Genomic DNA, 27,999 nt, shown 5'->3' on the forward strand with positions numbered 1-27,999 from the left:
CTTGATAAAATGCTTTGAGAGTCCTCTAGTGTGTACAAGACTGAGGTGGGGATTGGGGCAGAACTATCTTGACAAAATGCTTTGAGTCCTCTAGTGTATGCAGGATTGAGGTGGGAATAGTGGGCAAAACCATCTTGACAAAATGCTGATAACTATTGTATCCTGGGAGTTCTACATCACTCTGGTTTCTATGCAAGTATAGTATTTCCCCTTATAAACATTAGACAAAAAGAAAACACATTACATTCCTGCTTGCTTTCAAGGTGGGTTGGAATCTGTATGAACTCTGCTCCCAAACTAAACTTGCTATTTTTCCTTTGGCCAAGTGTCCTGTCACCAGAAAGTGCTCTTACTAGCTGGGCAGTAGTGGTGCATATCTTTATGCCCAGCACTCTGGAGGCAGAGCCAGGTGGATCTCTGTGAGCTCTAGGCCAATCTGGTTGACAGAGCTCGTTCCAGGACAGGCAAGAATATACAGAGAAGCCCGGTCTCGAAAAACCAAAAAACAAAAGACAAGACAATACAAGGAAAAAAAAAGTGCTTGGACAGCGCCTTTGCTCAAGTGGTCAGTCAGCCTTCTCCAGAAGTGAGAGGCACTGGGGTGAGCTGTCTCTGACATTTATATCCTGCTTAACACATTTCCCTCCCCACTGTGTACCTACCCTTAGCAACTGCTCAGAGAACAGATCCTCATGACTCCTGTGCTGACACCAACTACACAGCCCACCTCCAGGTTCTGAGCCTGACCCCAGGAGCCATAGCCCTGTCAGAAAAACTTCTAAAGTCTGATCTGTTTCTCAGACTCCTTCCATTCTCTTCCAGTCTGCATTCTCTGCAGTTAAGAGATACATTTACTTATGTTAATGGTGGCTGGTAAATTTCCCAAGGCAATTTCACCTTCCTTATCTTGTGCCTATACCTATTTCTGTTCTAGTTGCCCATATACTACTGATCCCCAAGCCCTGGAGGGTAATTGTCTTTGGACATAGCTCAGCACTTTCCTTAGTGTCTTATGTTTCACAGAAAGCTTTGTTTTACAAGTGTGTGTGTAGGTCAGAGAATAGTCTGTAGGAGTGGATTTTTTTTTTCTTCCACCATGTGGGACCCAGGGATCAAACTCAGGAACTCAGGTTGTTAGGTTTAGAGGCAAGCACCTTTACTTACTGAATCACTTTGTTGGCCCCTTTTAACAATTACACACCACAAACAAACAAACAAACAAACAAACAAACCAAGATCTCAGAGACTCATACTAGGCCAATGATGCACCAGAATTCTACCTCCAAGCCCTTAAAAACTGGATCCCATTTCTGTGCTTATTTCAATACTGGTCAATGACCATTGATAAACCATCCACTCTGTTTCCTCTGCTTGTCCTAATGCCTTTCTTCTGTCTTTTGTGAGTCTCTCTCTCTCTTTCTCATGTGTGTGTGTGTCTCCCTCTGTGTGTGTGTGTGTGTGTATGTGTGCATGCATGCATTCTACAGGTGTAGAGAAAGTCTATGTTGCCTGTATGTGGGTGAAGAAGGTAGAGGAGATCCTTATAGCATTTGCAGCTCCTACAAAACCCACTTTGGTTATGTAAGCACGTAAGCCTGTACTCTTCATGTAAGTGTGGCTTTGCTAGTTCCCCACATGGTTTGAATATTCTGCTAGTACAGGCTGTGTCAAAGTGCATGCAGCTCTTAGGCAAACACACCAAGCCCAGATCTTTAGAAGGCTTTCATATATTGAATATATTTACCATTTAATTTTTAAAATAAATTCTGTACTCCCTTCTCACATAACAATTAACTTTCACTAACCCTTGGCCCCAGACAACTGTCTGCTGCTCCCCTTCCCTCCTGAGGACATTACCTGTGTTGGGTGGGCATTGTGCCTGGGACTAATGTCCTTTCGGGGCCGGTGCTGAAGGCCCCCATTCTCTGAGGGCAGTCCATAGCTGGTACAATGTTCAAAGGGCATGTACTGGTACTGGGGGGCACTGCCCCACCAGCTTTGTTCACCTCCATGCCGCTGGGACTGGGACCGCTCCATGAGTCCTCCCCCCAAACCCCAGCCAGGCCTTGGCCTGATTGCTCCTACTCTCCCCCCAGTAGCTCCTTAAGCCTCTGCTTTTGACTGTCCCCAAGGCGTCTGGGGCAACATGCCCACCTCTAGCTATTTATAGCTATCTCTCCATCACATGACATCCCCCCCCCCCGCCACATCTGATCCTTCTGGGGTCGAAGCAGGTGTGAGTGGAGTGTGGGGGTGGGGGCTAGGATGAGAACCTGTGGATGAGTCCAACAGGGAATTCCCTCTGCCAGCCAGCACTGTTCCTTTCCTACAAGGCTCACAGCTCCAGGTTACTAGTCACTTTATAAATATCACCAGGACCAGAATGAGAAATTTCCTAAGTGAAATTTCTAGGCTGCGGGTACAACTGAGCCTTCCCTGCAGACTTCGTGGAAAGTGAGGGGAGATACAGTGCTGAATGAAGCCACTCAATGTTTTGGTAATATTAAACAGGCAACTCACCTGGGAGAGTAGCCGACGCCTCTATTCCATCTCTCCTTGTTGGGCTGGTTTCAGCTCAGTATTTTTTAAGGACTCAGTCCTCATCTGGACTTTTCTGTGGCCAGCTCTCCACATGCATCGAATTCCCAGCTTTCTCATCCAGTTCTCTGCCTTTGAGTCTGCCAAAGGCGGCTAAAAACACTCCAGTGCCTTCCCCTTGATCCCACCCTAATCACCATTGGGTGTGGAATGTCTCTCATTTCCTAGACATGCGTGTTAGCCCCACCAGCAGCTCAGATCAATAGGGAGGGACTGAGCTCTCAACTGGACTATGGAGCCCATGGCAGCTCTACCAGGGTAGGTGAGATAACAGGTGGGAAGAGAAGTAGGCGAGAGTCATAGAGCAGATGGTAGGAATCCAAGACACAGAAGATGGACAAGTAACCTCTTTTCTAGTCAATCCATTAAATGTGATGAAGGATGCGTACTCCATAGGCATTGTGCTTTTCCATCAGGTTCTCTTTTTCTAAGACATTCTTTCCCATTATAGAAGAAACTGAGACAAACTGAATTTTGGATCCACCATCAAGAGGAGTCTCTCTTACAAGTCCAAGTTCAGGGACTGAAAGGTACATATCTGGTCTACAATGTGATTCTGACCTACTTTAAATGGGATTGCTCAAAGTAAGTGGAAAGACAGACACCATTGAAAAGTACCTTTTCTTTTGAAATAAAAAAAAAAAAAAACAAAAAAGATTTAATTTTTATTGTCCTTATTTTTAGTTACCTATCTTCATGTGTGGTGTATGTATGTGGAGTCGAGAAGAGGGTACCAAGATGCCCTGTGGCTAGTTACAGCAACTGTGAATGGCCTGACACGGGTGCTGGTGGATCCTCTACAAAGCAGTAAGTTCTTTTAACCATCTAGCCAGTTTTCTGACCCCTTTAAAATTAAAAAAAAAAAAAAAAAAAAAAAAGGAATCAGTGTGTGTGTGTGTGTGTGTGTGTGTGTACATTTTGTGGGTGCACATGCACTTTGGCACATGTGTGAGGGTCAGAGGACAGCTTTTGGGAATTCTTTTCTTCCACCATGTGGATTCTGGGGTTCAAACTCAGGTCATTAGTCTCCAAGCACCCTCTGCTGTCAACAGGTGAAGGTGTAAAGGAAGTTTACATATGTGACTCAGCAGCCAACAACCACCATCCCCCCCAAAAAAAAACCCAAACAATAACCACTCTTTCTAAGGCAATGCTAAGATGCCAGACACTCAAATACTATGATGCTATTTATATACAAAAGTGACTTTTCTAGGTGTTGAGTATCGCTTACCAGAAAGAAATATACATGAGAACCACAGTGAGACATCATCCATACCTGTTTGAGTGAGGAACAAGGGCAAGATTGGCAAGCACTGGGGAAGAAGCAGAGACATGGGAACCCTTAGATACTAACAGTGGGAGAAACTGTCACGGTCCTTATGGAAAACAGTAAGTTAGAAACAGAGCTACTGTCGAAAATGACACAACCGCCCTGCTGATGTTTGTATAGAGAGAGGAAAACAAACCACCATCTCTCAGATATCTGTGTTCTTTTTTTCACTGTAGCATATTCATAAGAGCCAGGATACAAAACCACCTCCGTGGCTGTCAATAGGTGCAGGTATAAAGGAAGTTTACACACATGACTCAGCGACAAAAAAAGACACTTTCTTTTAGGCAATGTTAAGCAAGATGTTACACATATTCAAATACTGTGCATGCTGTTTATATGCAGAATATAAAGTAGTGAAATACATACAGAATTGAAGGCCACAGGCTGAGTTGGAGTGGGCTTTGGGAGTCCTGGGAAGATGCTGGCCATAGGCACACATCAGGTATTCAGCTCTGAGTTTTAGGGAGGCAATGTTCACGGTGGCTACAGTGAACAATACCACACTGTGTTAAGGGTAGGTTTCAGGTGACATCACACACGCACCTAGGGGTAATGTGATGGTTCAGAATCTGGATCCTGGGATCAGTTTACAATGCATACACGAGAGTACATCAGACTGTATACTTTCACTTTGTATGTCATTTCTATTTGTCAATTATATAGCAGTAAAGCTGAAAATAATAAAAAACACCCTTTCTGGAGTCGGTCCTTAGTTTGCAGGACTTACAATCCACCCACAAAGATTACAAATATGGGGCAGGAGAGGGAGTAAGGGTCAGATGAAGATAATAGGGGCCAGACACCAAGGAATTCCTAATAAAGAATAAGGACTATATTCATGGAGATCTTCACAGGAAGATTTTTTTCCCATTTGTGGAGCTTGGCTCTCTGAGGGTAACTATTTTCTTAGGAAACCTTTGGAAACAACTATCAGACATGACTGCTGCTTCCAAAGTATTCCTGAGCACATTATCCCTAAAACAGAGCAGTGTAGTTATAGCCTAAGACGTGAAAGCAGGGACTTGCAGGGTCTGCAAAGTGCTCACGGATATCCTGCTGAGATGAATACCAACTGCAATGATAACACCCAGATTCTCAAAGCAAGAGCAAGAACAGAAAACTCGACCTAGACTGCAGGATTTAAGAGTTCAAAAAAAAAAAAAAAAAAAAAAAAAAAAAAAAAAAAAAAAAGGAGTTCAAAAACCTTATGTTCAAAATTTTAAGTAGTTTAAATCCCAAGGCTATCATTTTACAAAAGAACTAAATTTAAACCGTGCCCACCTCTTACTATGACACTTCACTGTGCTCAGTGCTTAGGTTCTGATTTGGAGGGCCCCAAGATGGGCTGTGGATAGTCCTGCAAAAGTCCTAAACTTGGATACAGCAAATTCATAAACAAGCATGCATGTGCATTCTTTCAAAGTTCTAAATCGTCTCCTACGTTTCATGATACTAAGATTAACGGCTGTATTTTACAGGAGGATGTGGATATAGGTAGTTCTGTATGAGACGAGATTATCTTTTAGTATCCTTCCCCAGGAAACAGATTTTCCTTTCAGCTTATGCTTATTTTCCAATGCCAGCCTCTGCTGGTTTGGCCTCCCCAGTGCATGGGGCAATAAATATGACCATAACTTTGCAGTACTGGGGACTAAAGCCAGGGTCTTATGCATGCTAGTCATGCATCCTATCACTGAGTCATATTCTCACCCAAACATCACTGGGAGTGCATGTATGAAACAGGCAGTTCACTACAGACAAATGACACAATGACTCAAGGGCAGATAAGGCAATGCCCAAAAGGGTCACACCCTGACCATCGCTTGTTAAGGCTTGGCTTTCCAGTGTAGCATCCACCACAGGTTTCCTTAAACCTGTTTCTATCTTTTTTGAATACAGTATTTTCCTGGCATCATCACTTTTAACCATTACAATGACTTTAAAACACAAACTTTTTCCTTACCTTTAGGTATGGGCAAGTGGAGACTTAGCTACTTTAACCAGTGTCTCATTAAAGACATTACTATAGGCAGTTCTATCATAAAACCAGATTTACGTGATCTTACAAGACATGCTCTCAATACTGCATTTCTTCCTTTTTTGATAGCCTTACTGTCTCTTCTAGGCAAAAACGAGGGCAAGTGACTCTCTACGAGACATCAGGGAAGACCAAATGGAAGGCTCCCAGCTCTGTGTGGGCAACACTCCATCAGCTGTAGCTCTGTGGCTTCCCCCTCTTTAGCTCCCTCCCCCCTTTCCCTTCTTATAGCTTTGCCCTCATGAACAGTGGTTTCCTATCTTCCTGTTTTCCTTTCCTGTTTGAGAAAACAGGATGGGGAAGGGCAGCAGAGGACGGCCCCCACCTCAGGGAGGGGATAATTTTAGAAGAGAATCCCCTGGCAGAGGTAAGTGGGGGAAGGGAGGAGAGCTGTGAAATTCAACCTGACACCCTTATTCAAGGGCGGGTGGGAAGGACATGAACTTAGGCTCAGGCAGGCTCTGCTCTGTAATTCTCCAAAATACCACACCTCCTCTGTCCTTACTATCTTGAAAAAAGGCACCTATGTCTACTTCCCTTCTAGAATTTTGAATCCACCCTCACGCAAGGTACATGTTTTACTGTAGTACTTTGGCCAGTCTCCCCAGTCCCAACATTCTCCCCACCTGCAGGCATGCTTCTGGACTCGGCTGGTTGACAGACACTTGTCACCCCTCAGCAGCTTTCTGCAGCAGTTTATTTTCCAATGCTCCAGCAGAATTTCCTGGTTCTCATCAAACCTTCCACAACTTGAGCACATGCTTTTTGATGCATGAACTCCAAGTATTCACCAGCCTAGAGCTCATTGCTTACATCTCTTTATGGCCAACCTAAAATTTGTTAATTTTTGTCTATGAAAAATCTTTAATATGGGCTGAATGAAAACTGGAATCCCAGTGCCCTCCCCACTTCTACATCCTCTTTTTAGCCCTACCTGCTATTTCAGCCCCTGTCCCATAACTAATATGCCAGAACAACTACTAGTTCCTGTATCTCATTTGAACATGAGAAATCTCAGGTTATGCCAACGAAGACAGGCCTACAACCTGGTCATACTGAAAGACAGTGGTAGCAAAATTGGAGGGATCTCAGCATGCCTTGTGAGACGGAAGAAATCAGTGTAAGGGGCTAATGAAATAAAATATAAGGCTTCCGAAGATTGAGCATCCACAAAAATATACAGCAGGCACAAATCAGTAATAAGTATCAACATTTATTTGGCACCTGATGGCAATACAAAATCTTGGCAGTGGAAGTGTGAAGATTCTACCACTTATGCATCCTATACTGACCCAAAGGCTGAATTTGGCAGCAAGTCTTCAAACCACCTGGTTCATACAACAAACATTCATTGAGCACCTCAACTACCATAGGCCTCAAATTTGTTGGGCACCATGGGAATGTGAAGGAAGTTGTCTCACACGTGATATGTCTTCAAACAATGTAAAAAACCACCAACAATAAAACAGTGGATAAAAATAAAACACCTGGGGAAAAAACCCATAAGAGTACAAATACTAATTAAACTGTATACTATAATAGCAATTTAGAAATCGCAAAAAGTAGACTCTAACTAAAGTTAGCTTGTCTCCTTCCTTTATTTAGGAAACACTCATCAAAGACCTAGTAAGTGCCAGTTACACAACATCAGTAAGTAAGAAGTACAGTTCCTGCTTTCTTGGAGCATTCAGCTTCAGGGGGAAGCAGTGAAACAAGCAAACCTGACATTACAACCTGCAGTAAGCACCACAGGGACCACCATGATACCGTCATAAGGAGGTACAGAAGACTGTTCATGGGCAGCATGGTTAAGGGGCCTCCACCGGCCGGACTCAAGAACCAAAGACTAGCCTAAAGAAGAGCTCAGACCACCTGCAACACTGAGATGAGAAACTGAGAGCGGCTGGAGCATAGTGAGAAATCACCATTTAATGAGATCCAAAGGGAAGCTAAGAGCCAGATCTCATAAGCTGGGTAAGAATTTGCATTTTAGATGAGGTGTAACAGAAGTTAGTGCTCTAAGCAAGAGAGTGACATCACCAGATATTTTAAAAACCAAAACTACTGTTACATGGAAAATAAGTTGGAAGAGAGGAAAAAATGGAAATGTAAAAGGTTTACAAGAATATGTTCCGTAAGAGCAGAGACAAGTGCTTCTAGTTGTATCATGTATGGTACTGTCCTCACCAAAACACAGAGAGACATGAGGAGATACTGCTGCAGAAAACCAAAGAAGCCTTATGCTGAAGCAGAAGACAGAAAGAATAAGCAACTACAGCACACCGTAAGTGGCCAGAAACATCCTATAAAGGATGACTTCACAGACTCAGCAGAACCAGTGAATGGGGTGAAAGTAAAGAGGGGGACCAGTGCAAAGCAAGCGAGATGGAGGCCAGCCGTCAAGTACAGTTTACTGTATGGCAGAAACTACAGTAAGGAAGGAGAAACATCCTGGTGATAGGTGACAGTATGAGACATGGCACACTCACCTGGTTACTGCATTTTTATGTTGATATGCTCGATAAGGTTTATTAAGTGACAATTCAAATAAAGCATGACCAGGGAAATTTCTAGGACTTCCAGTGTCATGGCATGCAGACTCTAGGCTCTGTTCAAAGGAACACGAAGGAATCAATGTAAGGTTGAGGGACTGCTCTTCACTTAGGGTCTCAGCTCAAGGGTATGCACAGAAACTTTTCAAGTAGCAGGGTCTCATCTGCCACTTACATTAAATTGGGACATTTTCCAAATCTTCACTGTGAAAAAAATGAGGTTGTAGATATGAAAAAAAAGTAGGAGATGATCTGAGACACCTTAACTGACCAAAAAAAAAAAAAAAAAGCAACGAGAGTGAGAGCCCCCAGGAACGAAAATATCACAGACATTGAGAAATCCATATGTCCTCTCCCCACAATAATACTGTGTTCACAATGCCATTTTCTAGACTTATTGGCTGTAGCCAAAATGCTTCTTTCCGGCAACACATCCATTCAGAGCTGGCTCTATAGGAAGAGAACACAACACTGGAGGAGCTGTCCTTAAGTTTCATACCCAAAGATGGAGATGGCTGACAGGAAACAAGCCTGGGAGAATCTCATATCCCTGAGGGGGTAGACAGAACAAAAACCATCCTGAAGAGAAGTCTCCATTGTGGCCCCAGTGGTCCAGTGGCCTCCAACAGAATAGCAGGCGGCATCACGTAGGTGGGTAGCCTGGGAACAGGTAGAGCTGCTGGCACAGAGTACTACAGTACTCAGACATCTCCTTGCATCGGTGGAATTCTGTGCCAGGGGCGTAGCCTTCACGCTCCTTGATAAGAGCATTCACCTGGGAAGGCAGAACCAATGGTCCAAAGTCTAAGATCACTGTGCTTCCATGTACAGACCAACCAGAAGGGTAGATGATAAAAGCGTGCAAGACAAGAAGGAAGAACACCACTATGGAGACACAAAGGCTTGTGGAGTCAGTTGGAACTGACTTACCTTAACAAGCATGTCGGCCACGTGCATGTCACAAGCTCTTTCAGAGAACACCTGAGTGAGGGCCTCAATGTACCAGGAACCCCGTTTGGTGTTCCGCATGGCAGCATTGCCTACAACCAGAGTTCATACCAGAGGTCATGGGCAAGCCTCACAAAGTCAGACTTCTACTCCATCTTCTACCCTTCCTATATGAAGTAGACTTCAGCACGAAGACAAAACAAAACAAAATAAACCCCACATCTAGGACAGTATAACCTTTTACATTCTTATGGTGTCTCAAAATACCTTTAAGGCAAGCATAGCCACATATCATGTCTGAGCGAGTAGGCAGTCTCATCTTCATTAATTCCTCTTTGCCGGCATCACTCTCCTCACATCCAGGGGATTGAGTGTGGCTCTTTCCATCTTGCTGGTCCACCCCTCTATCTGTCTCATCTGCAAAAGACCAACAGAAGACATGAAGGTGTTACTTCCTCCCATCTTCTATACATCTGTCAAAGGTACACCCACGTTCCCTATAATTGCGACTGAGGAGCCATTTTTAGATGCTGCCTCCAACCTATAGCTAAAGAATTAAAAAAATAAAATTAATAATCACATTAACTTGTTCAGTTAGTAATATACAGAAATTACTTTTTCCCCCTGTATTAGACAATAGTGATATTCAGTCTTAGAAGAAAAACCAAGACTACTTACTACTCATATTCTACATTAAAATTATAACCTTAAACTATGTTATCAGTTTTAAAAAATGAGAGTGTGATCAGAGGTTTTCACAGCAATTTTCACACTTCTAAGCCTTTTCCTACTTGTTTATTGAGTTTATAAGACAAACTTGATAAGCATCCAAGACTTAGAGACGTTCAAAAACGGAAGAACTTAAAATCAGAAAAACAAATGAGTATTTTTCTCCTACAAAATGAACAAGCTGCTGTTTATTTTAGAGCTAGAAAGGAGTTGTGTCTGCAGCCGGGAACAGAGTGAAGATGAACAGGTTAGCACACCAAACCCAAGATCCCTTTCACAGGACTTCCTACATGCAAGACAAACAGAAGACTGAAGAACTTGGGTAAAAGGACCAAGATTCAATGACTCAAAAAATTTGTTTTTCTTAAATTTAAATTAAGTATCATCCATGCACCTACCAGGCACTGTCTCCTAAGATCCAGGGGCACACTGAGTTAAAACTAGACTCTCATCGAGCTCACCCTTCTAGCTTGGGAGTCAATCATTGTATTTTGGGAATATTGGCAAGTTCAAATTTTCAGAGAAGCATCAGCTTCTTATTATACTTTAATGGGCCTGATTTGAGACATTGGTACAACAAAAATTAGTCCAGAGAAAAGCAATTTCTTCATTCGCCCCAGCACTACATATACTTCTGAGGTAGGAAGAAAATGGTCATTAATGACCTGCTCTGTTGTTACTGCCATCTAGGCCAGGCTGAGGATGTCCTTTAAGTGCACCTCCTGCCTTCAAGTTTCAGGCATATTAATCAATGGACATTATCTACCTTTTCTTCACAGCTGCTTTCTATATTACTGCCCATTTTTATACACAGATTTCCTCTATTCACTCAAAAATTTTAGGTGTTACTGTGTTGTGTAAAGCAGTGCTCTGGGTCTAGAGAAACATTTATAAATAAAAAATGCTTGACCTCACATCCTCTTTTCTTAGATCGGCTCCCCTTCCATGGTAATATTCCCGGAAAAATGCACCCTATTAATTTCATAGTTAAACTCACAAAGTATTATCCATTAAAGCTCAAAATCTCAGCTATGACTAAAGCTATGACTAAAGGTAATTAGCTGGATTAGCAGCCTGTGATCAGCCGCATCTCACTACATCACTTATAGAGATGTTTAGCCTTTTAGATTTGAGCACTGCAAATATATTATACAGTTGGGGTGGGCGGATGGCATTAAATAATGGCACACTGTGCACCTAGAAGGTAAATTTATAACCTTTTGTTTGTTATGTGTTCCATCCCTTTTCTCGGAAAGACTCTCTTCACACCTGTATAAAGCATGTATCCATGGTTTAAGTTAAGTCTTTTCCCAGCCACAAAAGCCTCTTCAAACGAGCCTCAGATACGATAACCTCATTACTGCATACTCTTACTTATACAGTTGCTATCACACAAATTTCATCCTTGCATGAGATCTAAATCCAAGATGTTCCACATACACTTGGTTTAATTCCCGAGTAATCGTATATGACTTAGACATTTTCTTCTGCTTCTGTGATGCAATTTACAGTGACTGCAAGTCTTTAAAATATACTCTGCAGTGATACACAGGGAAACATTAGGCACCTGCATGTTAGGATAATGCAAACTTTAACCCAATGAGGATGCTGACCAGGCTGTAGCAGCCATGGTTGGCTTTCTTTCCACATTTACCCTAAAAGCTCTTAGGTACAAATTTTGATAATCATCATAACAGCTTAAAGAAGTTGACTACGCACAGTAGAAGAAGGAAATGAAGTAGAGGGATGTGATGTGACTTCTCTAACTTCACATAATTATTAAGCAGTAGAGTCACAATCTGATTCCAAATTTAGATTCTTAATTACTACTGTTTTCCTCTAGATGAGAAGGAGGCCTATGTGTCTTCTGAGCCATGTTACACAGGCCTGGCTCTTAAAGGGGTAGAAGACACTGCATGCAAGAAAGAAAAGGACAGAAGCAGTTCAGGAGCGTCCGAGGCAGACATGAGGTCTGTACTGTTCTCCTGCGTGCTCTGAGAATGGTAAAGGAAGGAGGCAAGCGCATGGGAGCGTGAACACGGCACAGAGAGAATGGGAGGGAAAGAGAAGGAAGGTTAGGAAGAGCCAAGCAGAAATCCTTAACTGGAATGAGAAACAGTACATTGCAGTTAATAAGCAGAGAAGAGCCAAGTTCTTAGGAAAAGGGCACACACTGGTAAGAGATTCCTGACAGCCATGGAGGTGTACAGAGCTGATCAGACTGAGAGCCATGGGCTGCCCAAGTCCTAGCACACCCCATGCATTGGGAGACACTTACAGAGCAAGAGAGGCGGTGCCAGCAGTGAACAGAAGGAGGTGCCCAAGGGATCCAATAGCACCTGAGAGGAGCAAACAGGAAAGTGAGAGCTGGTGGAGGCTGCCCAGGAGCCACCACCCAGATGCTGGTTTGCCAGGGCACTCACCTCCACGACATGCTTGGATGAAGAACATTTTTGGCTTGTTTTGTAGACTTGGACAATTAGCATTGTCAAAAAGTCGAAAAACCTCTTGGAGCTACCAGAAACAGATAAGGGAGAGGGGAAGTTAGGTAGCCAGTGAGACCTCTTGAAATCTAACACATAACAAATTCAACCATCATCTGAAAGCTGATCATGTTAACTTGACAACATTTATAATTTCTTAGGATACACTTCAGTTTACTTTTGAAGGTACTGAATTTCCAGAAAGCATTAGCTAAGGAGGAAAGACCTGGAACCTAGACTGAAAGAAAGCCAGACATACCAGCATCTCTCTCTTTTTTTTTTTTTATGTTACATGATCTACCCAAATGCAAGAAAGCAGCCTCAAGCTCCTGCCTCCACTGGAGAGTTAGTGGGCTTCTGTGCCACGGGGGCCTTACATCCTCCAATAGGGAGCCAAAGCAAACTGTTCCTCCCTTAAGTTGCTTCTTGTTAAGTATTTGGTCTAAGACCAAGAAAACTAATAGTGAAAACTGATGCCAGAGAGGGGTCAATACAGCCACAAACCTTCCCACTTGGTTGGAGGAATATGGGAGAATTAGAAGCTGCCGGCTACCCAGCCCAGAATGCTGTAAGCAGGGCTTCATGGGCAATTCTAGCGGGATTTCAAGAGACCCAAGTGTTAATTAAGAAAAATAAAGACACAGGCCAGGCTCAGTAGATCACAGAGCAGATCAAGGAGTTTAATGAGAACTCAGCTTGTGTCTCACTTTGGTGAGGAACTGGATATAGTCGTCTGTATTCTGAAAACTTGCAGTAAAATTGAAATAATGGACTAATTTATTTAGCAGAGTATATTTTACCACCACATTCAGGCTGTATGACATGGTCACCATAGTGACCCACTGCTCACTAAACTTACCCACATTTATAGTGAGTGAAGTTTACAGCATAAAGATATAAAAATGTACTTTCATGAAGAAAGGCCCTTGAACTTGGTTAAAATGAAGGACATGGTAGAAACTCTTTATCATGTACCAGAACCCCCAGACTCTCAGGTGTCAAAGGTTCTAGGAAACACGTGTCCTCAAGGATGACTGGAGCCCAGTGCTAGACATCATGGGAGAGAATTCTATTTGAGTCATTAAGGCAAAAATTGAGCTCTACATTAGACAATAGGAAAGGGGGAAACTAGGGGAAAAGATTCCAATCAAGAGAGTTCCAGGGTTGAGGGGACAAATTTCCACAAAACAGGAGTACCTGAAAAAAATCATCTTTAGGTGTATCCTGCTGTATGTAGGCTACCCAGGGAAGGATTTTCCAAGGGTCAGCTAAAAGTCAGAGGCTGCTGTAACTAGGCTACATCTCAAGCTGGCAGCAGAGAAGAGGTAGAACCAGATACTTATACCAAGGTTCTAGAAAGCCAAGAGGCCAGGCAATGTGTAGCTTCAGCAAGGCTGGATACCTGTGTAGAACTCCCGAGTGGCTAAAACAGAAAGTGACTGCTGAGATTTAAACAGAGACATCATATAATGGAGAAAGCAGAAACATGGGGCCCTTGCTATGGAAAGCTGTTGGCACCAAGTGAAGCAGGCCCCGAAGAGGCCACATAAGCCACCTGCAAGCTGGAAGGATCAAGTTGATCATGTTAACTGGAGCAAATGATGCACTGAGGAACCCTGGATGCTGAGCTGTGGGTTCGTCATTCATTCAGGAGGGTTTCAGTGCAGTGTCTGTCCACTTCATTATTATGATCCCATTCCTTTCTTTTTAGAACAGAAATGATTACTCCGCCATTGTGTTTTGAGTGAAATTGGTTCTCTTGTTTGTTATAACTTCTAACTCCAGTCTCACAATACTTTACATTTATCCTTTTGAACAGTTTTGAAACAACTAAAACTTAGGAGATTCTTAGAAATGTATTTTTCACTATGCGATGCCCATTAAATCTTAAGAGAACCAGGGACAGGTTATGGTTTAAAAGTAATCTGTTCGGGTGTCTTATGATAGGACTTAGAATCACAAAAGTAGTTTCCTTTTTTTTTCTTGTAAAGATTTATTATTTGTATTTATGTGCATGTGTGCCTGCACTAGTTTATATGCATCCGGTGCATGGAGACTCCCATAGAAGCTAGAGGGTGTTAGGTCTTTTGGAACTGGAATGACACGCTTGCTCTTCAGTAGCCTATTGTGGGTACTAGGAATGGAACCTGCATCCTCGATAGAGCAGTAAGTGCTCCTAACTGCTAAACCATCTCTCTATCCCCTAGAACTGAGTTTCCTAACCTTTAGGTCATAACTTTCTATAAGGTCTAAATGTGTGGGTTGTCAAAAGATTTATCAAAAGGCTTCTGATGCACAATTGTCAAAAGTTCATTCAACATCAAATGCATAACAAATCTGAGGTGCTTCTGTTAGTGCTTGCTGTTCTATTGTGTGGCTTCATTTCAGCCTTAGTCATGAACATGTAATAAGTGTACTTGGCACTGCGTGTCCCAATAAAGCAGGCTTAAATACTTAGCTTAGATTCCTATAGTGTCTTTACTGGACACAGAATTTTAGCATAATGGTTTAATTATAGAAAACTGACTTTTAATATTTTTCTATCAGCATTCTTCAGCACAGACATGTTAAGACTGGTGTTAATTTTTTGGACTATACTGTTAGAAAGTTTGATTTTAAAAATTGCTTTTTGAATTGTTGGATTGAGTTTCATAAAAAAAATTATTGAATAGATTTTGGTTTGCGATTGGGATTGCTTTTCCAACAATTTCTGAAACAGTCCAAAACATACATCTGCTATTTATGTTATGCATTCATGTTAAGCAGTGTTCTTAGCTCTGATGATTATAAAATAAAAAAAATTAACTGAAAAACAATGAAGATATTCTATGTTTAACAGTATTAAAATTTAAGATGACATGGTTTAACAAAACACTTTTAAGTCCTCTCTGCCACAATGGACTGTATGCCTTCAAGCCATAAGCCAGAGTAAATCTTCCCTTCAGAAACTTCTTGTCAAGTATTTGGTCACAGCTAGGAAAAAGTAGCTAATACAGATGGAAAGATAGGACATATAACGGCCTATTTTCAATGGTCAGCTTCCACAAAATAATACACACCTGAAGCAGTTTGCCATCCACACCATAGATGCCACCTTCCACACCATGGGAGAGGAGTGCCACTATGCAGGAGTCTGTGACCCGGTGTGCAGGTAACTGTGCAAAATTCTGAAGTTTATCTTGCATTTCCTAGAAGACAGAGACACCTGCTAGTATTGTTCACTGCAGTCAGCATCAACCTCTAATGCTTGAATTATTCTCTGGCTTGCTTCAAAGAAACCAGACCTACTGAAAGATAAAAGTGTTCTCCTACATTTTCCTGTGATCAGTGTGATAACATAAACTCTCTGAAAGGCTAAAGAAAACTATAACTCAAAAGAAAAATGCACATGACTTCAGACATCAAACTCTGAGTATGAAGTCACGAATTCATTGAAATAGATTAAGAACTCCTGTATTAAAGTGAGTTACCAAAGAAGTCACATGGTGTATGTGGGGATAGCTCAGTAGGCAAAGTGTATCCATTAAAGTCAGAAGCTTAGAGCTTGGATCCCAAATCCTGAGTAATACTGGGTGAGCACAGGGCCTTGATTACTATAATTCTAACACCTGATGGCAGAGACGGAGGAATTCCCAGGGCAGGCTGGCTAACTAGCTACACTAACCACGCTGGCAAGCTCTGGGTTCAACTAGAAGACCTTGTTTTAACAAGTAAGGTAGAGAGCAGTCAGACTCCTGACACCAACCCTAGGGCCTTGACATACACATATGCATGCACACACACATACACACCCCTAAACACATGCCAACACACATATATGCACGTTAACAAAACAAACATGAAGTTACCCTGAGTGTGCTAACTTTGACTCATTCCCAAGCCTCCAGCCCATTTATACATAAGGAGACAGCCCTTTCTCAGCTACAAGAGCATAAAGTGCTCTGACGAGGGATCAACTCTCAAAACTGGAGACCAGCAGGACTTATCTAGTATCTGTCTGGATTCTAAGTGAGCCACAATGATGTGTGCATAAGACGCACTGCTCAGGAGAAGCAGTTGTGATGTTCTTCCATACAGGGAAAACAACTTCATGTATGGCTCTGAGATCAGATCCATTCAGTTAGGAAACCCAATATTAAAAGAAGAGACTTAGTCCCTCTAACTTCCACTTTTCATTTTACGATTAAATCATTACAAGTAAATTTTCTCTTAGCTTGTGACAGTTAAGTGGAATACTGCAAGGAAAGAATTTAATCAGATACTCCAAAGATCCTCCATTATTATAATAAACATGTCTGATTGAGTAATAATTTCAGTATTTGTTCAAAGAAACTTACTATTGATCAACCTAGGGTCCAACTTAAGAATTTTATCTTCATTGATTAATTATACAGATACCACCCACTTAAGAATTTGGTTCTTTGAAAGAAAACTACATAGTATCCATTATACTTTGTAAACATGTGTCTCCCTTTGCAACTTAAGAGGTCCAGTCCAAGCCTTCTTTCTTACTTGTAGTGGACAGAGAGAAAGAAAAAACCTATTATTATGTTAGTTCATCTTATTACAACTTTTAAGGAACTAAAACGATGAATGTGCTCTAAGCAGAACAGTCCCAGCACACAGGCCTCCCATTTATCATCCTTTCTACTCCCAATAGGCAGCTCACCTGTGAATGTTTTGGAGCTTTTAAAAGTGTCGTCTCCCAAGCAGTGATTGCAGTAGCGCTCAGAACTTGTGCAAACGGTGCAAAGCCGAGCTTCAGCAAATTATTTTAATAAACTCTCCCCCTAATTCTGACATTTTAAAATGTAAGAGTTTCTAATCTATCTGTTTGAAAATATTTGTTCTTTGTTTTTGTGATTGTTTAAAGACAGGCACATACTACATAGCTCAGGCTAACTGAGAACTTATTATGAAGCACATACAGGTTTTCAACTCTCAGTCCTCCTGCCTTAGTCTCCAAAGCTAGTATAGGATCACAAACACTCATTACTGTACCTGGCCTGTTCAGATACTTCTGCTTGTATACCCTGTAATATAACTGGAAATGGTGAAATTGGTTTTGGTTGAGAAAGCAGACATATTTTTTGGGTAAGCAGAAGCAATCCATAACATAATATTTGTTAATAAATAACTATGAATTTATTTGAAGAGAATGAGTAACTGTGAATGTTCTAAAGACAGTTAAAAGTTAATTTTGCTTGAAGAATGAAATAAAAATTACACACACACACACACACACACACACACACCACACACACACACACATATCCCTGGCCATGTTAAACTTGCAGCTTATTATATCAGTAAAAAAGAGGACAATAAAGCTAAGAGAACAAACATACTTTGTCACTGAGTAAAGAGAAATCATTCAACAAATGTAGGTTACTTATTTGGGTGGATTTTTTTTTTCCACACATGATGCAGCTTAAAATAGGATCTGTAGATATTTTTTTTTTAAATAAAAGTATAGTATTTATATAAATAGCAGGGTCTGCAGCTCTTGAGTATTCTTCAGCTGAGTACTGGAGGCTGTATGAGTGGTATATCATCTACAGATAAATGCAAAGTTGTACAGCTATATTTTTGAGGGATGACCCATAGAATGTCCTTACATTCTCCCAGTTGTCTGTAACCCAAATGCAAATTAAAAAACAACAGCATGTGGTGAGAATCAAACTTATCACCTTAGAAAACATCTCTACTTCCTAATGTGCTAAACTATGATTCAAGAGTCAAGTTACCTCTCAAGGTAGACACAATGCGTGTTTGATGACAGACACTGAATACTTAACTAAGTGGTAAGAACACTAGTGTTCTCTTCAGCACCAACAGCAGAAAAAAGTACTCTACAATTAATTATATTATTATTATTATTATTATTTTTTTACTTCAAGGGAATCACTACTATTCAAAACCAATGATGATACAAAGGAGGATCTTAGATTTCTTGGTTGTGTTTCTCTGCTTGTCACATATATTAACAAAGTAGTCTTTTTTTTTTTTTTTTTTTTGGTTTTTTTCCAAGACAGGGTTTCTCTGTGTAGTCCTGGCTGTCCTCAAACTCAGAAATCCGCCTGCCTCTGCCTCCCAAGTGCTGGGATTAAAGGCGTGCGCCACCACCACACGGCCAAAAAAGTAGTCCTTAGGGGCTGGTGAGACGGCTCAGTGGTTAAGAGCACTCAGTGCTCTTCGAGAGGTCATGAGTTCAAATCCCAGCAACCATACGGTGGCTCACAACCATGAGATCTGATGCCCTCTTATGGGGTGTCTAAAGACAGCTACAGTGTACTTACATATAATAAATAAAAACCTTTTAAAAAAGTAGTCCTTAGATAAGCCCAACAGGAAAAGAGAATTCTGCACATTCTCAATGTATTCCCAATGTAGCAAAGTACTGTACTCACGGCAAACACCTGGCTTATGATGTGCTCATCTCGTCTACACACTGCTCCCTCTGCTTCGACGGCCTCTGTGAGTTCACCCACTGTATTTACTCTTCTGACCTCATCTACTCAAGTTATTTATACACTCAGCTCCTATCAGTAATATAGGGGGACGAACTAATGTTAAAAGCTCCCTCTACATCCATCCTTGAATTCTGAGCCACACTAAATGTGTGTGTGTTTTAATTTAATAGTCCTCAATTACAAAGTGCTCAAAATTTAGTTTCACTGCAACCCATGTGACAGAACAACTTGGGAGTGAAGAACTCAGTAGCCCTTGAATCTGCCTTAAATACAGCCTAAATGGAAATGACCTATATAAAGTACAGTTCATGGACTTATCAAGTTTCCTGAATGTCTCAAAAACAAAACAAAATGAAATGAAAAGCAGTAGTACTCAACTACATTAGTGAAAAAGAATGGAATCCTTTATCAAGCATCTAAGATTCACTGTAACAACATACAATCTAGAAAACCGTAACACAACTGTTTCCTCGAAAAATATAAGGAAAAGATAGACCATACCCTTAGAAAACAAACATAGCACAAAGCCTGTAAGGTGACCCTCCAACTCCCTCAACAGTTAGAGGTGGACAAGCTACCTACTTCAATTCCCTTGATGATGGAAAAGGTTGGTCTTGTTATGCTCCTCCTCCCCTTGTAGGAGATTAAATTCAGGGCTTTGCATACACTATGCAAATGTTCTAACCACCAAGCCACAACTTCAACTCCCAGCCATGGCTTTGAAGCAAGAATGGACCTATTTTAAGTGGGCAATTATGGGCAAGCTGGCAAGAGCACCATGTCAGGAACAGCACTGAGGCACATACTTATGAAACTGGCCACACCCAAGATGTAGCAAATACATAATTATTTTCACAGAAGTGGGACAGCCAAGATGACTACAATAAACTTTCAATACAAAACCACAATTCTCTCTACTGCATGGGGACAAAGGGAATTTATTTACTCATTTATTTATAAAAGACAAGGTCTCAAGTAGCTTGGGCTGCCCTTCAAATTACACTATGTAAAGGAGGCTGGTCTTGAACTTTAACTCCTGATACTCAAAACCAAGTCACTGAGGAACAACTTATAACTAATTGCTTATGTGTGAGACTTGTCCAGAAGCAACCTACCCTAAAACAATCCAACACTGACTTAGACTATCTCTAAATAGCATTCACATATATTTTTCCACTTTCAATCTACTGAGTCTACCAAAAGTAATGATTTAAACAATAATTGGTCTCTTTAAGTAATGGTATCAACTATAAAGTAAATGCCTGCGTAGCCTGATTTATAAATACCCTTTTGGAGTTTGTTTGGATGGATCTTGGTGTCTCATCACTTCCTGAGTGACTGGGAGTCAGGTTTCTTAACACATACATGTGGGAACCCAAGCTTCCCTGGACTATTCTAACTCCATGAAAGCACAGTTACCTTGAGACAGCAATGTTCAGACAACTGGCAGGCCCTAGTTCCTTTTACTAGATTGCAGGAAGCAGCACAACAGTGAGAAACATCCAGCAGGCCCAAGAGGAACAGAAGCACCAGCCCCCAAGTGCAGCCCACCCAATTTACATGTCAGCCTTTCCAGCCTCACGTACTTGTGCAGTCTGGTCATGCAGCACATGGACACTGTAGCCCAAAAGCTTGAAGAGGGTGACTAGAGTAGTGTGGTCCACATCCCCTCCAGAGCGAAATTCCAGGTCTTTCTCTCCAGTGAAGTGCACATTGCTCAACACCAGTGCCAAGCCACGAGGCTGAGACTGTAACCTATAGGCCTAGAAGGAGGAGGCCAATTAGACCAGGAGCTTCTTGATGACAGGCAATGTGGTTACCCTACAAGATCAAAAATTTCAAAACACACCCCCAAACAATAACCCACATCCCCAAAGCAGACAACTCCCCAATCCAACCTCCTCTTTTTTTTTTTTTTTTTTTTAAATCACACTAGGTAACAAGGAAAAGCCACAGAAGCCATCAATCAGCAACAGCATTCTCACAAGTGCAAAGACAGACAAAACTCCCGACCTCTCTTCTTGAAATTATGCAAACTCACCAGCTGATAGTGTGCCTGGTAAAACTCAGGAGTGCATGGCTTCACCTGAAGACAGGGAGGACCATCACCATTATCTAAGGAGTGTTCCGTAGTATCTGTGGTAGGGAGAACGCCCGAAGTCAGTGCACATTTCAGCACTGCTCTGTAACTTCATTAATTAGTCATTTTAACTGTAGGATGCCCTTTAAATGGAAGCCTTAATGTTTATTTTCCCCAACACGTAAGCTCCATGCTGGCACAGGCCCTGCTGGCTTCGGTGATCACTGGGTGCCCCTATACACGGCTTCAAATAGAACTTGCTGAATGGTGGAAAGTCCTTCTGAGACAAGCCTGGTTCTAATCACCTCAGTTCAGACAGGGAGCCCTAAATGTAAACTTTTCTTGTTTGGCTTTACAGAGAAGGCAACTCAAATCATACATAGTAAATTATATTTCCCATCTGAATAAGGTACACACACACACACACACACAAAAAAGCCAATTATTTTGAAGAATACTACCTATTATGGAGGGGAATGGGTCCAATTTATATCCTTCTAACCTATCCTACTAGATTGTCAACATTCATAAAAAACTGCTCCTATGATGAAACTGGTGTCACTTTTGGGGAAAAGTCAGATACCAGTCAAAAAGCAGGTAAGTCAATGGGAGGTTCCTTTTGTCCTTTCGGTTCTCACCTGTGGATAGGCGGAGCTGCTTGTGAGGAGGGCAGGTCTCACACACTGAGAAAGGGAGACTTGTGTCATAGTCACAGCTCAACTGTAAGAAATCAAGACTCACCATGAAAGACCTCAGAGATGGTTCTGTCTTAAGTAAAACCAAGTTTCTCTCTCCACGCCCCCTGCTCTATATATTTTCTGGACAAACTAACCCATCCCAGGCTACAGTCCTAGAGCTTCATACCGGTGGGAGTACGTGCTGAATATCAGAGAGGGTTGTGAGCAGTAAGTCTTCCAAGTGACCCTGCCTGGTCTCCCGCAGGGCTTCACAGAAGGCATCAAAAGCCTGGGGTCCTCTCTTTGGCAGCAGGTTGAGAAGTTCCACGTTCTGGCTGAAGCTGCCCCCTTTGGCCTAAAGCACAGAAATAAAATACTAAATTATACTTATTGATCTAGTTATAATGCTATTTTTCCACATGAGGTTCCTAAGTAGTGTTCTAATTCATCCTGGGAATTACTTTTTATAGAGTGAGAATGCATAGGTGAGGGTTTCTATCAAACTCTCAAGGCTGAGAAGGGCATTTCCAAAGTCTTTTTCTCTAGTTTATCTTCTTGGAGCCGTTCCCCTCCCCAGATACCTGGATGAGCTCCCTCATTTCCAAAGTGATAATGTCCTTTTCTAGGAGGTGTTCTAACAGCTCGCTCAGCAGCAGCTGTTTGGCCAGCACCACTCGATTCTTTTTCAGAGTTTCCTGATGGTCAGGATGCATTCCACACACTGCCAAAATCCTACAGAAAGAAGGCAGACACAGGGATTTTCAAGTATAAGCCTGAACACAGAAGAGGAGAAAAGAAGTGGGTAAAAAGAACAAACAAGATAAGGCACATTTTGTTAAATCTCTTTAAATCAAAATGTACTAAGCAGTAATATGCTGACCCTAAGCAAATAAGGTATAATTCTCTAGAGAATGTTTACATCAGACTATCTGAGATAATGACCTGATTAGGAGAGCAAGGAGCTATCTTGGTCAAATTAATACACAGAAGCACAAACACATCCAAGAGAAGAAACACTCCTCTGACAGACAAGCTTTAATGTTCAGAAAACATGGCATACCTTTTATCTTAAAAAACTAACCTAAGTTGAAAATGATCTTAAGACAGGAATAAAGTAATAAAAACCTAAAAATGATACCCACATTTCTCAGACACACACTTGTCCTAGACTGCTCACATAAATTATATCAAAAAATTTTACATTTCCGTGATAAACTGATACTAAAAAGTGATCAAAATCCTACAAGGTATGGTTAAGTAGAAACTGAGTGAAAGCCACAGGAGGTAGATACCAATGGTGAGCAGGCTGTAACTTGTAATCACAAAAATAGTGCAAGCAAGGGTTAAATTATTTTGGTAATTTAGTTTCCAGCAATAAATATATTTGAAAGATTCCCTAGTATTTCTCTCAAATTTAAAGAGACCTGCTTATGCTCATGAATAAGAATCCCATTTCCAATATGTATCCTTTATGTGCCATGTAGCTCCCTCATCTCCAGTTTATTTAGTATGAGACAATGCTTAGAGTCTGATGACAATGGAGTGAGACTGTAACAGTTGACTTTATAATCAAGATAGTTTTAGATGAATCCTGACTTCAGTGTGGGTAAAATATAGGGGAACGAATAAGCATCTCCAATCACTGAAACACTATGCACTGGTCACATGCCCCTTGCATAAAGTGTCCTTTCAGTTGACACTTAGAAAAACAGGGTCCTGGGGAATTGCATTAGCAAGAGGTATCAAGGCAGAGTAAGTATTCAGAATGTACCAGCTATTTCAAAATTCACTAGAATCTTCTCTACATGAATTTAAAACCTCAGGTAAGAATCACCTTACAAGACAACACAGTAATGAGGTTAAATATAGAATCTGGTGAAAATAAAATGAATACTGCAGCTGTTAGCTGGGTATATCCTCAGGTACATGATGAATGATACAGCAGAGTTCTTAGTTCAGTAGGAACAGCCACTTCTTAAAAGGCTCCATTCCCTTGATTTTCACTCTACTATTCTTTCCAGGTTCACTCTGCTCACCAAGCTCTGGTTTCTTTGAGAGGGCATCTGACCTCTCCCCCACCACCTCATTCTGTTTGACAGGACTGGGCCAGGAGATCAAATAGGTCTTTTCTGATCCTCTTGCCTCAGGCATCAGGATGCCAGGATTATAGCCCGATAGCCTTTAAAAGCTGACATCTCACCAGGACTCCCTTGAAACAACAACAACAACAACAACAACAACAACAACAACAACAACAACAACAACAACAAGCCTCTTCTTTACACAATCCCATCCCCAGGCACAATTTACTGACTCCAGTTCTAAAGTCTCTTATGTCCCAGGTTTGAATTTTGAACGAAGCAGTCACCGGTGTTGATTTGAAGCATCAGCCACTCCGCGCACCTGCTACTTCCTTTTATTTCAAACTACCAGAAGAGGCTTAAATATGAACTTTCCCGAAGTTTCCAGTCACCTGAAATTTTAGGACACCCATGGAAAGTGGAAAGGAGAAAAAGAACACCAAGAAGGTTCTAACGCTTTGATTCCGTGTCCTCTGATGGTTCCCGTTTCTAAATTAATGTTAGAGGTTTGAACAGGAAACATTAAATTGTGTCATCCTGTGCATTTATTCTCTTCGAAACTGAGGAGGCGGAGAAACAGGGACCATCTAATCCTCTCAAAGGATTCAAATCCCCCAAACCTGTGTGGAATTCTCTTAACAAACATCTATTCATATGGAAAAGCAGTGCAGGACACGAGATAGTCAACCCAAATCAAATGTACCCGAGGCCAAGTCGCGAAGTCTGCACAAAGTCTCTGGTTTTAAAGAGACACGAGTTTAAGTCCTCAGATAAGAACTGGAAGGAAAAGGCCGTTCCGGAGCATCTCTGGAAAAGGTGAGATGCTGCAGGACTGACAAGATCCACTCTCGTATAGATTCCTCTGCGCTGGACAAAGGGAGGCTGCTGCAGCCTCTGCACACGCGGGACCAGGCCAAGAAGCCGCGCTGCTCGGCCGGCCGCCTCCCCGACTCTGCCCTCCTCACCTGCTCCTCCTGTCAGCCGCCATCAGCCCCTTCCTGTGCAGGGTGGACTGCGACCTCCCGCTCGGCGCCGCCATTTCCAGCTTTTCCCGGGCTGCACACGCACCACCCACAAAACAAACGCCCGGCCCCGCCACCCCCCCGCATCCCTCCCCCAGCCTCCCACCCGCGCCGCGCCTGCGCACGGCCCCGCCCCGACGCCTGCAAGCCCCACCCACGCCGGAACAAGCGCAAGCGCACACTGCTCGCTGAGGCACGCACAGCCCAATGGGAAGAGAGGAGGCTCTAAGAGGAACGGGAAGGGGCGGGAAAAGAGCAAGGTTTCTCCCACTCGGGGATCTGATTGGCTATCGATTCCCGCGGAAATCTCAGCCCCCTCCTCTGGTTCCTCCAGCCCCTCCTGCACTAACTACCAGGAGCCCAAAGGGGCTGGCCTTCTCTTATTATCCTTGTTCGCCTTGAACTTCCAGGGCCAGGGTGCAGGGAAGATGGAAAGCACTAGGAGGCGCTCGTCTCCCAGGCTGGGGGCGCTCCTGGTCGCACTTATCCTATCCTAGTTGTCCTGTCCTGTCTCTATTTAGACTTCTCTTATCTACCAGTTGTCCCAAGACAACGCTATAAAGTAATGTGGATTGCCAGGTTGGTATTGAAAACAGTAGGCACTGGAATTGGGATTTGATTCGAGTTATTTTTATGTTTTTACTAGCATCCCGTTCTTGTGCAAACGATTCAGCACCCCTCACCCTTAGAATCTCTCATTATCCTGGTAGGTAATACCCCATCAGGAATCTTAGCGAGACTTGCTGTCTGCAATAGAAGAAACTCAGCTGTCACTCAGAGGTATCTCTCCAGCTTCTGTTGGCAACTTATCTCTCCCATCTTCCACCTTACGCAGGAAATACTGGTCATCAGGTAGGCTCCAGAATGTTTCCAGAAGAATCCAGGTGTGCCATTTCTATCTCAACTGTGAAGGATATGCCGAAGCCCAACTCCCCGCTGCTCTGAAGGCCTCAACTGTGATGTCCGAGCAAAACCAGTTTTGATTCAATAGATATTAGGAAATGCTGGGCAAATGAGTGCACAGATGATAGGTTCTGAGAGCATCGCTTAGGGAAGTATCCGTTTATCCTCATAGAAAACACTGTCATCATCAGGGTGAGCAAAACAGAATTCATAGTCAGGGGGTGGAGTATTAGGCTCCAGTTTGGGGGCCACTCTCAAGCTTTGCAGATCAGGAGCTGTGGACACAACTCGTGGACCCCTAAGTCGAAGAGCTCTTCCAGGGTTTCCTCTGGGAGTCATTGTCCCCTCTGAGCCTACTCGCCTTTTCAGACTGCCTGTGCTGGGCCTCTCTGGTTGGTTAGGCTGTGCCCCCTCAACTCCTGGGGATATTATGATACTGCTGTAAGGAGGTGGTTGCTCCAGCTCTTGGAGGTGTCGTTGTGATTGTGAATCCATCACCACTACGGCCTGTTCATAGGTTGGCACCTCAAAAGCTTCATTGTCTCTGTGGGAGGAGAAATATGGACATTAGTGGCTATCTGAAAGAAGCCTCCCTTTTACTGTTCTACTCTTGCAAAAGACCTCTCTTTTGTCTGCTGACCATTGCTCTTAATGATATCAGTGATAGAGGAAAGCCGAGTCTATGTTTAAGAAAGAATGGGCACAGAGGGAACAGGGCCTAGGGTGTCTTCCGGTCATCCTGTCCATCTCCCATTTAACTCACTGTGCATTGCCTGAGGCCTCTGGATTCTCAGTCTGCCTTGAGCTTGATTGGAGGCACCGTTCCATAGCACAGGCCAGGAGGCAGGCAATAAAGCAGAAGCCAGCCAAGCAGAGGAAGAAGTAAGCAACAGGGGCGACATTAGGCTGTATGACCAGTAAAGCCAGCCCCAGGAGGAGGGAGGCACTGCTCAGGAAAAGAAATGGCTGCTTCAGTTTTCCCAACAGCTGCCTTGGCACCATGGCCCCTCCCAGGGCACCTGCAGAAAGACACACAGTTGTGTGTTAGCTAGTGATTGCCACTGCAGCAGTGTCAGACCCCAAGGTAAAAATATTATGCTCCTTTATTTGGGTTCCCAGTGATGAATTCAGTCTGAAACAAATGGATCTTCAGGCCCTCTGGTGGCTTTATTATTGTCTCTAGGTTATTGGTATGAAAAGCTGGGAAATTAGTCCACTTCTGATTCTCAGCCCTAAGGTGAGTTTATTATGGCATTGCCTACATTTTTTGCGCTCTCTCTCTCTCTCTCTCTCTCTCTCTCTCTCTCTCTCTCTCTCTCTTCTGAAGTCTCTCTTTTAGCTCCCAACTACACCATATAGGACCCAGGGCCAGCCACCTTGCCTGTGGCCTCAGTGCACACAGGAATGTCTGGAATTCATATGATGAATCAAGCTTTGACTTTTTCCTGGTCTGGTCAAACCTCTATTCTTTTCTTCCCAGCCAGAGGGCCCCCAATATTGACCCTGATGGAGATAGGAAGAGTTCTCATCACTTACCTGTCAGCCTGAACGTTCGCTGTCAGCCACAGTTGAATCAGCCCATGCTCTGGATGGAGGAAAATGTGAACCCAGACACAACAAGGCCACAAGGACACCAACTAAGCGAGGAAGAATTTTAGAAAGGCCTAGGGCAACCACCAGAAGTCCTAATGGCTTTTCTACACACCACGTAGTCCTGACCTAAGCCTCCTCCCCCAAATCACTAATCTCAGATTTCAAGTTTCCTGCCAGCACAGAGGCTCGAAGGGACACCTTTTCTCTGAGAAAACAGCAACAGTCAATCTCAAGACAGTTCACACCAGACAAACACCCTTCCAGTTTTCTGAACTCAGTGCAGCAAGAACTCGCAGATCCTCTCTGCCCACACCAACACGACTCGCACGGCCTGCGCCCCGCCCCTTGTAGAGATCCTAGGAGCTCGGGCTCACCTGTCTCCTAGGGACGCCGAAAGCCGAAGCAGACCTGGGACACAGGGGCAGAAGGCGGAGCCCACTTGCCCCACCCTCTCTTCTGCCCTAATCCTTCCTTCAAGCCTTGTCTTTC

General features: G+C 42.8%; 3 protein-coding genes and 1 non-coding gene across 12 annotated transcripts in view; all 4 read right to left on the reverse strand.

Moving 5' to 3' along the window:
* Positions 1 to 2,340, reverse strand: part of Clcn1 (chloride voltage-gated channel 1) — a 30,627-nt gene extending 28,287 nt beyond the window's left edge. For 4 of the 5 annotated variants that reach the window (XR_013104045.1, XR_013104043.1, XR_013104044.1 and 1 more), the window contains exon 1: positions 1,858 to 2,340. Coding sequence is in view for 1 of the 5 variants with exons in the window: in XM_034519185.2 (XP_034375076.1) it covers positions 1,858 to 2,037 (180 nt within the window). In the remaining 4 variants the exon portion in view is untranslated. The remainder of the gene's footprint in view (positions 1 to 1,857) is intronic. The other variant, XM_034519185.2, reaches the window with a different exon arrangement.
* Positions 2,341 to 7,162: 4,822 nt separating this feature from the next.
* Positions 7,163 to 25,840, reverse strand: Casp2 (caspase 2). Of its 4 annotated transcripts, XR_013104053.1 has the most exons (12): positions 24,958 to 25,112; positions 22,493 to 22,643; positions 22,099 to 22,266; positions 21,873 to 21,954; positions 21,196 to 21,290; positions 20,741 to 20,917; positions 15,741 to 15,869; positions 12,622 to 12,712; positions 12,477 to 12,537; positions 9,737 to 9,886; positions 9,452 to 9,561; positions 7,163 to 9,296 (listed from the first exon to the last, which is right to left on the reverse strand). XR_013104053.1 is itself a non-coding variant. In XM_076913458.1 (11 exons), the coding sequence occupies exons 2-11, from the start codon at positions 22,622 to 22,624 to the stop codon at positions 9,165 to 9,167; spliced, it is 1,266 nt and encodes a 421-aa protein (XP_076769573.1). In that variant the 5' UTR covers positions 22,625 to 22,643; positions 25,698 to 25,840; the 3' UTR covers positions 7,163 to 9,164. The 4 variants fall into 4 exon arrangements, 3 of the variants coding, with proteins under 3 accessions (XP_076769573.1, XP_034375474.1, XP_076769574.1); XM_076913458.1 differs by lacking the exons at positions 12,477 to 12,537; positions 24,958 to 25,112 and adding an exon at positions 25,698 to 25,840; XM_034519583.2 differs by lacking the exon at positions 12,477 to 12,537.
* Positions 13,659 to 13,747, reverse strand: LOC117721122 (small nucleolar RNA SNORD88). Its single transcript, XR_004608391.1, has one exon. It is a non-coding gene; the product is annotated as a small nucleolar RNA SNORD88 (small nucleolar RNA).
* Tmem139 (transmembrane protein 139) lies at positions 25,629 to 27,988 on the reverse strand. 2 transcript variants are annotated; one of them, XM_034519330.2, is made up of 4 exons: positions 27,885 to 27,975; positions 27,454 to 27,554; positions 26,681 to 26,936; positions 25,629 to 26,461 (listed from the first exon to the last, which is right to left on the reverse strand). In XM_034519330.2, exons 3-4 carry the CDS (start codon positions 26,917 to 26,919, stop codon positions 26,062 to 26,064), a joined length of 639 nt encoding a protein of 212 aa, XP_034375221.1. In that variant the 5' UTR covers positions 26,920 to 26,936; positions 27,454 to 27,554; positions 27,885 to 27,975; the 3' UTR covers positions 25,629 to 26,061. The 2 variants fall into 2 exon arrangements, with proteins under 2 accessions (XP_034375221.1, XP_076769575.1); XM_076913460.1 differs by lacking the exon at positions 27,454 to 27,554 and having other exon boundaries at positions 27,885 to 27,988.
* Positions 27,989 to 27,999: the final 11 nt, after the last annotated feature.

The sequence above is a fragment of the Arvicanthis niloticus genome, chromosome 15 (assembly GCF_011762505.2).
Source record: "Arvicanthis niloticus isolate mArvNil1 chromosome 15, mArvNil1.pat.X, whole genome shotgun sequence".
In the NCBI taxonomy this organism is placed as follows: domain Eukaryota; kingdom Metazoa; phylum Chordata; class Mammalia; order Rodentia; family Muridae; genus Arvicanthis; species Arvicanthis niloticus.